At 53.7% G+C, this 10,098-nt stretch overlaps 1 protein-coding gene across 1 annotated transcript; it reads left to right on the forward strand.

Annotated features, from left to right (window-relative positions):
* Positions 1–3,245: 3,245 nt before the first annotated feature.
* On the forward strand, positions 3,246–9,846 carry LOC141747693 (flavin-containing monooxygenase 3-like). The gene is made up of 9 exons (XM_074598352.1): positions 3,246–3,388; positions 3,557–3,698; positions 5,586–5,774; positions 6,098–6,260; positions 7,163–7,305; positions 7,445–7,644; positions 7,773–8,131; positions 8,608–8,680; positions 9,332–9,846. Exons 2-9 carry the CDS (start codon positions 3,567–3,569, stop codon positions 9,669–9,671), a joined length of 1,599 nt encoding a protein of 532 aa, XP_074454453.1. The 5' UTR covers positions 3,246–3,388; positions 3,557–3,566; the 3' UTR covers positions 9,672–9,846.
* The last annotated feature ends 252 nt before the right edge of the window (positions 9,847–10,098 follow it).

Here is a 10,098-nt window from a genome sequence, read left to right on the forward strand (position 1 = left end):
GGTGCTCTAAGGATCCTGCCTGTCCCCAGACAGCACCACTGGAAAACAGCACATGGGCAGGGAAAAAAAGGGAGGGAGGACAGAGAGAGGCTCTGCCTGAGGATGAATCCCAGAGAAGGCATGGAGATGGGCTGTAGGTCTGCAGGACACCAAGCTCCAAGGCTGGGTGGTAGGGTAGGGGGAAAGGGTTTAGAGGAGAGATGTCTTTGAAATAAATGCAATGAGTTGTGTTATCCTGCTGCCAACTTCTGTACCTTAAAAAAAAAAAAAAAAAAAAAAGATTTCATGGGGAGACATCGTGAGTTTTCGGTTGGTTTGTCCTTGTCTGGAAAGGTGACTGTGGTGAGTGAGCCGTGAAGCTGAAGGCAAGCGATGCCTGAAAGGCTGTGGATCACAGCAACTCCCTAAGGAACAGCAAAACCAATTTTCAGGACTGACAGGGGGGTTAAGGAGAGTAAGAAGACCCTGTTGCATTTGCTCCCCCATCACAAGGTGTTGATGCTGTGCCTCCCTTGGGATGCTCCATCCCTCAGCCCCAAATCTAATGGGAAGAGTCCTGCAGCCATTTCCTGGAAGGATTTTGCTCGCAAACAAAAATGAGGAAGAAGGGTGGGGAAAAGCAAATGAAAAATGTATCTTTAGCTGTGTTCAAGAAAAAACAAGAACCAGCCTGGGAAGCGCTCCGAAACAATTAGTGGAGAGCAAATGGGATGTGCATGCTCTTGTTTACTGCCTGGCTTTTTGTAGCTCCGGCTGCTGATTTATTGTCCCGCGGCTGCCGCAGTGCTGCTGGCTGCTCCGGAGGGCTCTGCCCGGCCCAGCGCGGGGTGTTTCTCATTTCACACTTCAAAGATGGTTGAACAATGTAAGCTGCGCATCAAAGGGTTGAGCAGAGCCCGAGGGATGCGGGGGGAGAGGAGGATCGCTGGCCCCAGGGGAGTCGTGGGCGCCCGTGGGGCGTGGGTCTCCGACACTCCCCAGCCGGGCCAGCGGCGCCTCCGGCAAGTTTGGTTCATCCCTGGCTGCTAATGGAGTCGGGAGCCCAGCTGTGGCTCTGCGGTCATGCTGGGCAGCATGCTCTGACAGAGATCAGAGGAGTCCCTGGGGATGTCCCCCCCCCCCGTGGGGCTGAAGGCTGCTCCTGGTGGGTGCCCAGCTGGCCCTGGCCTGGCTGTTGCCATCAAGGTGCTGCGCTGGGGTTTATTCCCCCTCCATACACTTAAGGGATCTTCCTCTTCCCGGCTGAAATGCTCCGTGGGGAAGCATCTGGCTCTTGCCGTGGGGGTTGTGCTGCATCCAGTGCCACAGAGCCTGGTCTGTCTGAAGCAGGAGCCGTGTGGCTCGTGGGCAAGCTGCCGTCCAGCCTTGCAGCCGGGGTCTGTGCCGAGCATCCTTCCGGCTGCTGTCTCGGGGAGCCTTCAAAGCAAAGGGATCAGAAATGGAGGATTTTTCACCTTTTGCTTTGCCGCCTCTACCAGTGGGAGAGTTGAGGGTGGCTGCGTGGGGACTGGCTGTGGTGGCCAGTGACCCTTACCCACCACTGCCCTTGGTTAATGAATACACGTGTGTCTCTTGGTGCCGGCGCCCTGATGGCAGCCAGGACAAACAGCTGCAATCTCACCAGCTGTGCGTGGGGCTGGGATCGCAGCTCCTGTCCCCGCAGGTTGTCCCCCGTAGGACTCCCGTTGCCGTGCTGTTACCCCCTCTGAGCATCGCAGGAAGCCATCTCCAGCCTCAGCCGTGCCACCGGTGTGAGGCAGCTTCGAGCTGGAAGGTGACAGGTTTTTGCAGGTGCCACTGCTTTTTCCTGACTGTTCGTGCTCTTTTGGATGTTAGGAGCCCTCTTCTGCTCTCACTTTCCCATAACACATGATAAAGAGTCAAACAGGAGTTTGCATATGTTGGGCAGAACTACTTCTAGTGCCATTAGAAATGTTGAAGCTTTTGATTTTGATTTTTTCCAGGGGGGAAAACACCCAAACTTTCTCCTTTTCCTTGCCTATTCACACCTGCAGTTCTTCCCTTTTTTGAGTGGGGGGGGGGGGGGGGGATCCAAAAAAATTTTTTTTTTTTTCCTTTTGAGGAAAATGGCAGCTGGGATATAATTAGTTAAGATGTCCATGGCCTTTTCCCCTTTTGGATGTTTAACAGCTGTGTCACTCCAGGTAAATGATTGACTGTACCTTTGTTCCCCTCCTTCTGCCTTGGATTGACCTTTCCTACCCTATGCCAGGGCCAGGAGCAGGCACGTGCTCTTGCCGTGCAGTGCTCCTGGGTGGCATTTTCTGACAAGTGTTTTAATTCAGAGAAGTCTCCTCCTCCTCCTCCTCCAGGTTGTGTCCTGCAGGAGAGGATCCGCACCTCCTCTAGTCTGGGAATCCATAAAGCCAGCTTGGCAGTTCGTTTGTATTAAGTCAACTTAACCATGTCTCCAAAGCTATTCCCTTGGAAAGCCCAACCAATTTGGCAGGGAGTGGCAAAATTAACGCTTTCATTCTTTTTCACTTTGATTGTTCAATCATTTTTCTGGCATCCTCTGCTTTATTTTATTTCAAGTCAGTTTAGGATGAATGAACAGCCCAGCTTAGGCAGCTTTAGAGGCGCCAGCAGCTTTCAATCGGGCGTACTCCCAGCTGAACGGTTCTCCCCCGGGACCCGTCTGGAGGCAGGGGTTTGATGGATGAACTCACACAAAGAGACTTAGATGAAGAGCGCCGAGATGGATTGGGATTTGCCAACGGACTCCTCCACACTTGCCTGCTCTTTGTCCTTCCCCACGGATGTCCTCTGGAACACTCTTGCCCCACTTATTAGAAGTGGGTAAAGTGGTCAGAAATTTTGGACAGGAACCTGCCCGACGCCGGGGTGCCTTGTCCCCGTGGCGCCACTGCCAGCTGCCCTCTTTGCAGGGGAATAACTGCAGCGCTGGGGTGGAAGGATGGGGTGAGTTGGGCAGCCTGGTCCTACCTGCTTTTCTTGATGACACGGGCACTGTCATACCATTTTGGAGTGGGGGGGCACGGTGCAGGCACTTGAGAGTGCTCGCCCCACGGGCTGGAGGTGGCTGCCGCTGCTCGGTGACCCTGGCCTCTATCTCACAATCATTTCAGTCCAATGCTTTATTTCCTAATTTAGGAGCTCTGCGCCCACAGCTCCTCCTCACGTTACAGCTCCGGGCTTGCTAAAGTCCAAACAAGTGCAAGTCACTCATGGAAACAGCCCCTCGGCTCTGGCCCTGCCTCCTGTGCGATGCTGCATAAAAGAGCTTGACTCTTTCGGGGGAGCTCCTCCTCAGCTGCCGTTCCTCTCCATCAGGGAGCCCCCGGCTACCCAGGAAAGCTCTTCCACCCTGCCCAAAACTCCTACCTGGGGGCTGCACGGGAAGCAGGTGAGCAAGGATGGGCGACAAAACCCCCCGGGCTTGTTTAAGGAGCTGGGGCAGTTGTGCTGGGGAGGAGGTACCCTGATTCCCCGGGGCATTGCCGGGGGCTGCGGACCCACCTGGGGGAGCGTGTCCGCCCGGTCTCGGCTCCACCACAGCCACATTCTCCCCCAGGCAGGACAGCATGGTGCAGCGTGTGGCGGTGGTGGGCGCGGGCGTCAGTGGGCTGGCGGCCACCAAGTGCTGCCTGGAAGAGGGGCTGGAGCCCACCTGCTTCGAGCAGAGCGAGAACGTCGGGGGGCTCTGGTACTACACGGTGAGTGGCTTTGGCTGCCTGGTTTCAGAGCTGGCTGGGGAAACTTTGTGTCCTCAGGGCTGGGGGGCTGCATCCCATGTGCCTGCACCCTCTTGCTCTGCTCTGATGGGTGCACGTGGGAGGGCTTGGCTGGTCCAATAGAGGTCCCCAGGCCCCCTCCCTCACTCTGGGGACAGCCTGGCCCTCCCTTGGCTTGCTGAGCCAAGTCCCCTCTGAACTGCCAGCCCCTCGCCTTTGGGGATGGGGGGAGCTGCCAGCTTCTCCCCAGCTAAGGGGCTGCAAACCCCACCGGGGCTGCTCCGAGGACATGCCCCCATTCCCTTCAAAGCCCATGGAGATAGGGACGGCTCTGAAATGCAGATCTTCAGGCCCCGCAAGAGCCTCCCTGTGGGGCAGCCAGCTGTCACCCCGCCTCGGGGACACTCCGGGTAGCTCTCCATGTAGCTTTTACATAGTGTCCGTGCACCATGGAGCCAAAAAGGAACCCAAATTAATACTTAGAAGGTGAGACCCAGAGCCCCCTCGTGCCACGTGCCCGCCTGCTGGCAGGCTGGGGACAAGGGATTGATTTGGGGTGGGATCGTGGTTGCAGGAGCGGCTCAGGGTGCTGGTAGGGAAAGGAATTGAGCCCGTGTGAGTTAAACCCTGGAGCAGAGGGGAGGGCAGAAAACTTGTCGTGGGTGATCTGAAACGTTCGACTCATCTAAAACAAGGACCACATGTTTTCGGTCTTTTCTGGGGAGGGGTCCAGCGAATTCCTCCAGGAAGTTTGGCAATACTTTTTGATATTTGTAACGGAGAATTTCAGAACAGAATATCGCCACTGAGGAGAAAAGTCAAAACCACTTTGTCTCCTTCTCTGTTATTTCCAATTTGGGTTTTTGGTCGTTTTTTTTTTTTTTTCTTTTATTATAAGTTGGTAATTTTTTGGCCAACTCAAATATGAATTTTCCAATGCAGAACCCCCGCTGCATTTTTTCCCAGCTCTGTCCTAGCATCAAAGCCACCAGGGAAGGGAAACCTGTGTTTCATGCTGTTAAGTGCCAAGTGTCAAGGCAGACATAGCAGGTGTCCCCATGATGGGGACAGGGTGATGTGTGGGGCTGGCCGTTTTAGGCAGGACGGGACCAAGCCAGCCCAGGCCCCACTGCATGCACGGTGTTCTTGGGGATTTTGGCAGATCCCTCATGTCCTGCCCTGCTAGATGTCAGCGGGACTCTGGCCAGCTGGCACGGGCATTGCTGGGTGGTAGGGACAAGCCTCCAGCCACGTCCGAGGCCAGACCTGCCCCACGGTTGCACAAAGCATGGGTAGCCAAGACACTGCGCCAAAGCAAACGTGCCCAGCTGGGCTTCTGCCTTTTGCTTGTGCAATTGCCAAGACCACGTGCACAAAGGAGTAATGTCCAGGCACGCCTGAGGCATTTTGGAAGATTTACAGGCAGACCAGGAGGAATCTGGGCACTGGGAGGTCCCACGTTACTTGTCTCCTGTGATATTTTGCCCGTGTCCACATGCATGAGTGTAGCTATGAGTCACGCCAGTCCTCCTGATGCTTTCTGCATGTGCAGTGGAGAGGCTCTGGCATGGTCCTTCCACTGTGCTCCCTTCCCCTGAGGTTTCCACTTTCCCTGGCAGATGCACGTGTAACCGGCTCCTAAATGCATAGGGTGATGCAAACCCTCCTCCTGGCCTGTTAGGACACTTCTGTGCTCATCAGGGGTTATTTGATTATTGCACTTGATGGCTTTGCTGTTTTTCTCTGCCTCCAGCCCTGCAGGTAGAGGCCTGGGGGTGGTGGTATCTGGAGGAACCAGTGCAGGGCTCCAGGACAGGCAGGGGGCCGTGTCCTCCCTAATGGGACATGTCTGCACTGCTCTCCCTCCAGGACCAGGCAGAGGAAGGCAGAGCCAGCATCTACCGCACCGTCTTCACCAACTCCTGCAAAGAGATGATGTGTTACTCCGACTTCCCCTTCCCTGACGACCACCCCAACTACATGCACAATGCCAGGCTCCAGCACTACATCTGCAAGTACGCCGAGCACTTCGACCTGCTCCGGCACATACGGTTCAAGGTAAAAAGCCTGGCATGGAGAAGGGGGAGTGAGTAGCAGGGGGACCTGTGAAGGAGGGATATTGCCTCCGTACCTGGGTCTCCCTGCCGCGAGGAAAATCCTGGGAGAAAATATTCCGGGGCGGGGGGGGAAAAACCTCATGGTTTTGTTAAAGCAGGTCTTGTGAGGTCCCATCTTTGTGCACTTCCCAGAGCTGCCGGTGTGAAATTGCAGGGGCAAACAAACATCCCTGGGTTCCCTGGGGCCTCTGAATCCCACTGACTCCCCAAACCTCTCGTTCCGTTACGCGGACACCCATGGATCTTTCTTTTGTTTCCTTTAAGACCCTGGTCACCAAGGTTAAAAAACGCCCAGACTTTTCTGTGACGGGGCAATGGGAGGTGGTGACCCGGAGAGACGGGAAGGAAGAGACGGCGGTTTTTGATGCTGTTATGGTTTGCTCTGGGCATCATGTCTACCCAAACCTCCCCCTGGCTCAATTCCCAGGTAAGCCGTAGGTGTGGAATTCATCCGCTGGGACACAGCCAGGCAAATACCTTCCATCACAAGGTTCTTCCCTACAAAAAGATGCCTTTTTGGTGTTAAAAGGGGAGCAATATTTTGGGGGATGGGGGTCTGTTCAACAAATCAAAACTTTCTTTTTTTTTTTTAAAGAAAAAAAAAAGACTCAGCATCCAGACTATATCAAAGCAGGGAAAATGCTAATCTTTCCCAGAGAAAAAAAAAAAAAAAAAAAAAAACACAAACTATTTTAGGCTGTTTCCTTTAACAGAAGATTTTTCATAAAAGGACTTTGTAAAACACTTTTTTTTTTTTTGTCATTTTCACATGATTTCTAGTACAAATGTCCTGCACGTTACCTGACAGCCTTTGCCTCTCTGTGTACAGACACTTTACTGGGAAAACCTTTCTCTCTAGCAAGAAATAGTTGGTGCTGGGGGTCTGTTTGGAGGACACGGGCTTGAGGCATCGTGGGTCTTGAGAACTCCCCTCAGGTCCTTTGCCATCTTCTCTTCTAAAAATGAATGCTGCTTCCCGGTGGCTCACTACCACAAGGATGTAAAGCCACACTAAGGGGATGGTGTGTGGCCGTCCAGGTGCCTTGGGGCAATGTTGGGGTTGCAGTAGTACCTTTTTGGGGTACAGAAATACCATGCAAAGGTATTCTGTGCTTGCACACTCTTTCTCTTTAAATATTGAATGAAGCCAGAAACAAATCCCATCCGACTATGGGTTTGCAGCATCCCTCTGTGTACAGGAGGCATCCTGTGACAAACGGTCAAACAGATGCTCCAGCAGCATCTGTGGGAAGGGGAGGTCCCAAGGCCAGCGGAGCCTCTCCTTTTCATGCCTGGGGGGAAGTATGACCCTTTCTGTTCTCTTCTCAGGAATACAGAAGTTTAAAGGCTGTTACTTCCACAGCCGAGAGTACAAGGAGCCAGAGAAGTTCAGAGGGAAGAAGGTGCTGGTGATAGGCTTGGGCAACTCTGGCTGTGACATTGCCGTGGAGCTCAGCACCGTGGCGTCACAGGTACAAGGGCCTACACCAGAGCCACTGGGGAAGGGGGGTTCCCTATCTGCTCAAGCACTTGCCACTGCCTACGTGAGACAGCCCTGGGGGCTTGCAGCCATCATGGGGGCAGCACACACCTTCCTTGCTGTTCCCCCAGGTCTACCTGAGCTCCCGAAGCGGGTCCTGGGTGATGAGTCGTGTCTGGGACAACGGCTACCCCTGGGACATGCTGGTCATCACTCGTTTCCGGACCTGGCTGGGGAACATCCTTCCAAGGGCGATCAGTGACTGGCTGTACGTGAGAGGCATGAACCGGTTCTTCAAGCACGAGAACTTCGGCCTCATGCCACTGGACAGGTACACACGGGGCCATCCACCCCCAAACCTCCCAGGGGTGCTGGTTTTGGATGGGGCTGGACCATGCCTACCCTGGGCCAGCAGCAGAAGCTGCCTCTGTGACAGCCCCACTATATTTGCCCTTGCAGAACCTCCCGTAAGGAGCCAGTGTTCAACGACGACCTCCCGAGCCGCATTGCCTGCGGCGTGGTGGTGATGAAGCCAAATGTGAAGGAGTTCAGAGAGACATCCGTCTTGTTTCAAGATGGGACTGTGCAGGATGACGTCGATGTGGTTGTCTTTGCCACTGGTTACAGTTACTCCTATCCTTTCATGGAGGATGATTCCATCATCAAATGCAGGGACAATCAGGTCACCCTCTACAAAGGCATTCTCCCTCCTCGGCTCGAGAAGCCAACCATCGCAGTCATTGGGCTGGTCCAGTCCCTTGGACCTATCATCCCAACAGCAGACCTCCAGTGCCGCTGGGCAGTCAAGGTGTTTCAGGGTAGGTGGTTGGGCAAGTGTTGGGTGAAGGGCTATTTTCTGTTCATGGGAAGTAGCCTTTCCCAGCAGCAATGTGCAGGCTGAAACTGAAAATCAGGGCAGTGCCTGAGTGCTGAGGAACACAACGGGATTTGGCCAGAAATACCAGTAATGGTATTATTACCAGTAATAGTAATGGGTTCTCCATGTGACAAAGTGCCTTGCACTGTGGGAGAAGGTCACTTTTCAACCCGCTGCAGATAGCAATGAGGTCCCTGTGGTGGGACTGCAAGGGGGAGAAGAGCCTCTTGGGCATCACTACACAACTTTAAGGACAGGGGAACCAGTGTTGTCACATCCACACCCAAGCCCAGATTTTGATACCAAAGGGAAGAGAGGCACCCAAGGACTCATCTCATCCCTGCAAACTCCACCTGCTGCAGGAGGGATCTCCTGGGCATCATGTCCCTTTGCTGATGCTCTTCGTCTTCTTTCCAGGGCAGTGCACGCTCCCCCCGGTCAGCGAGATGATGGATGACATTGATGACAAGATGGGGAAAAAGCTCAAGTGGTAAGTGCAGCTCATGGGACTCCTGTGCTGGCAGAAGAGCCCTGCCATTGCCTCGGCCCCAAGTGAGCTGAATGCACTGTGGAGGCCTAAATCAGGCACGTTTAGGTGGAAAATTCATGATGGAAAGACTTCCTGTCTGAAAAGGCTCATTTGTCATCACCGAGCGTTATCAGGCCAAAAAAGCACTTCTTGTTCACACATTATCAGGGTAAGGCCCCAACAGAAATAGAACATTTCCATCATTATTCTTCAAAGTGACACTTTTTTGCTTCATGAAGTCCGTGCTTTGCTTTCCCTGCCCTCTGGGTCTGTCTGATATGCTGGTGAAGCGATGATTTAAAAATATGAATATCATCAGTGAAAGATGGACCTGGCCCAAGCGATGTTTTCTTTTTGTTTTTGGAAAACCGTTGCATCGTAGGAAGTTTCAAAACGCGACATTTTCTCGTGAGCCAGCTTCCTCCACTAGCAGTAGCAGTGATGCATGTCCCCTGCAACTGTGGCCCCCAGACAGCTCTGGTCCCCAGATTTGGTGGACCAAAGGCAGAGGACAGACTCTGCCTTCACTGTGCTTAAATAAATAAGCAAATAAAGGGGGGAAAACCTAAAGCAGCCCCTCTTTTTTCCCCCCTCCTCCTCTCTCCCCTGAAGGTACAGGAACAGCACCACGCTGCAGACGGATTATATCTCCTACATGGATGAGTTGGCCTCTGCCATCGGCGTGAAGCCCAACATGCTGAAGCTCCTGCTGACAGACCCACAGCTGGCCCTAAAGGTCATCTTCGGCCCCTGCAGCCCCTACCAGTTTCGGCTGGTGGGCCCAGGGAAGTGGAGCGGGGCCAGAAAGGCCATCCTCACCCAGTGGGACCGAACTCTTCAGGCCACACGGACGCGCGTCACCCCCGCCGACCCCACCGCCTTCCCCTGCCTGGCCGTGCTGGGGGTGCTCTTCCTCCCGCTTCTCCTCCTCCTCACTGCCTTTTATTGCTAGGGGACGCCAGGGGGATGGGGCGAGGATGGGGAGGGATGCAGGAGCGCAGTGTGCGTGCGTGGGATGCTTTCTCCCGCTGGGCAACGTGTGCTGCTCATTACCCTGAAAATAATTCATCAAGAGATCCCTAAAAAATGGCATTGATAAATAAAGTGCACTCTCCATGCCTGGTAAATTTGAGAGGTTTCTCAGCTGGGGCTGTGGAAGAGTGTAAACACCAGCCCCAGTAGGTAAAGTTGGTTCGACTAGTGGTGGCATTCGACTAGTGGTGCGTTTCTACACGTCTTTAAATAGCTCCCTGTCTACTGTCTCTTCTTCTGGTAGAAAACCAGAGGCAACGTGTTTGGCCTTTTGAGAAAAGTTTTGGTGTAGAGCCTATGCTCTGGCTAAAACCATCTTGCCTGAATTGGCCCTTTTGAAAAATAAC

Source organism: Larus michahellis, chromosome 8, assembly GCF_964199755.1.
Source record: "Larus michahellis chromosome 8, bLarMic1.1, whole genome shotgun sequence".
In the NCBI taxonomy this organism is placed as follows: domain Eukaryota; kingdom Metazoa; phylum Chordata; class Aves; order Charadriiformes; family Laridae; genus Larus; species Larus michahellis.

Bases quoted from the DNA above. Each gene is read 5' to 3' on its own strand.
- LOC141747693 (XM_074598352.1), top strand. From the start codon at position 3,567: ATGGTGCAGCGTGTGGCGGTGGTGGGCGCGGGCGTCAGTGGGCTGGCG. The intron at 5,775-6,097 runs GTAAAAAGCCTG...GTTTCCTTTAAG, and splicing joins TCCGGCACATACGGTTCAAG to ACCCTGGTCACCAAGGTTAA. The intron at 7,306-7,444 runs GTACAAGGGCCT...CTGTTCCCCCAG, and splicing joins TCAGCACCGTGGCGTCACAG to GTCTACCTGAGCTCCCGAAG.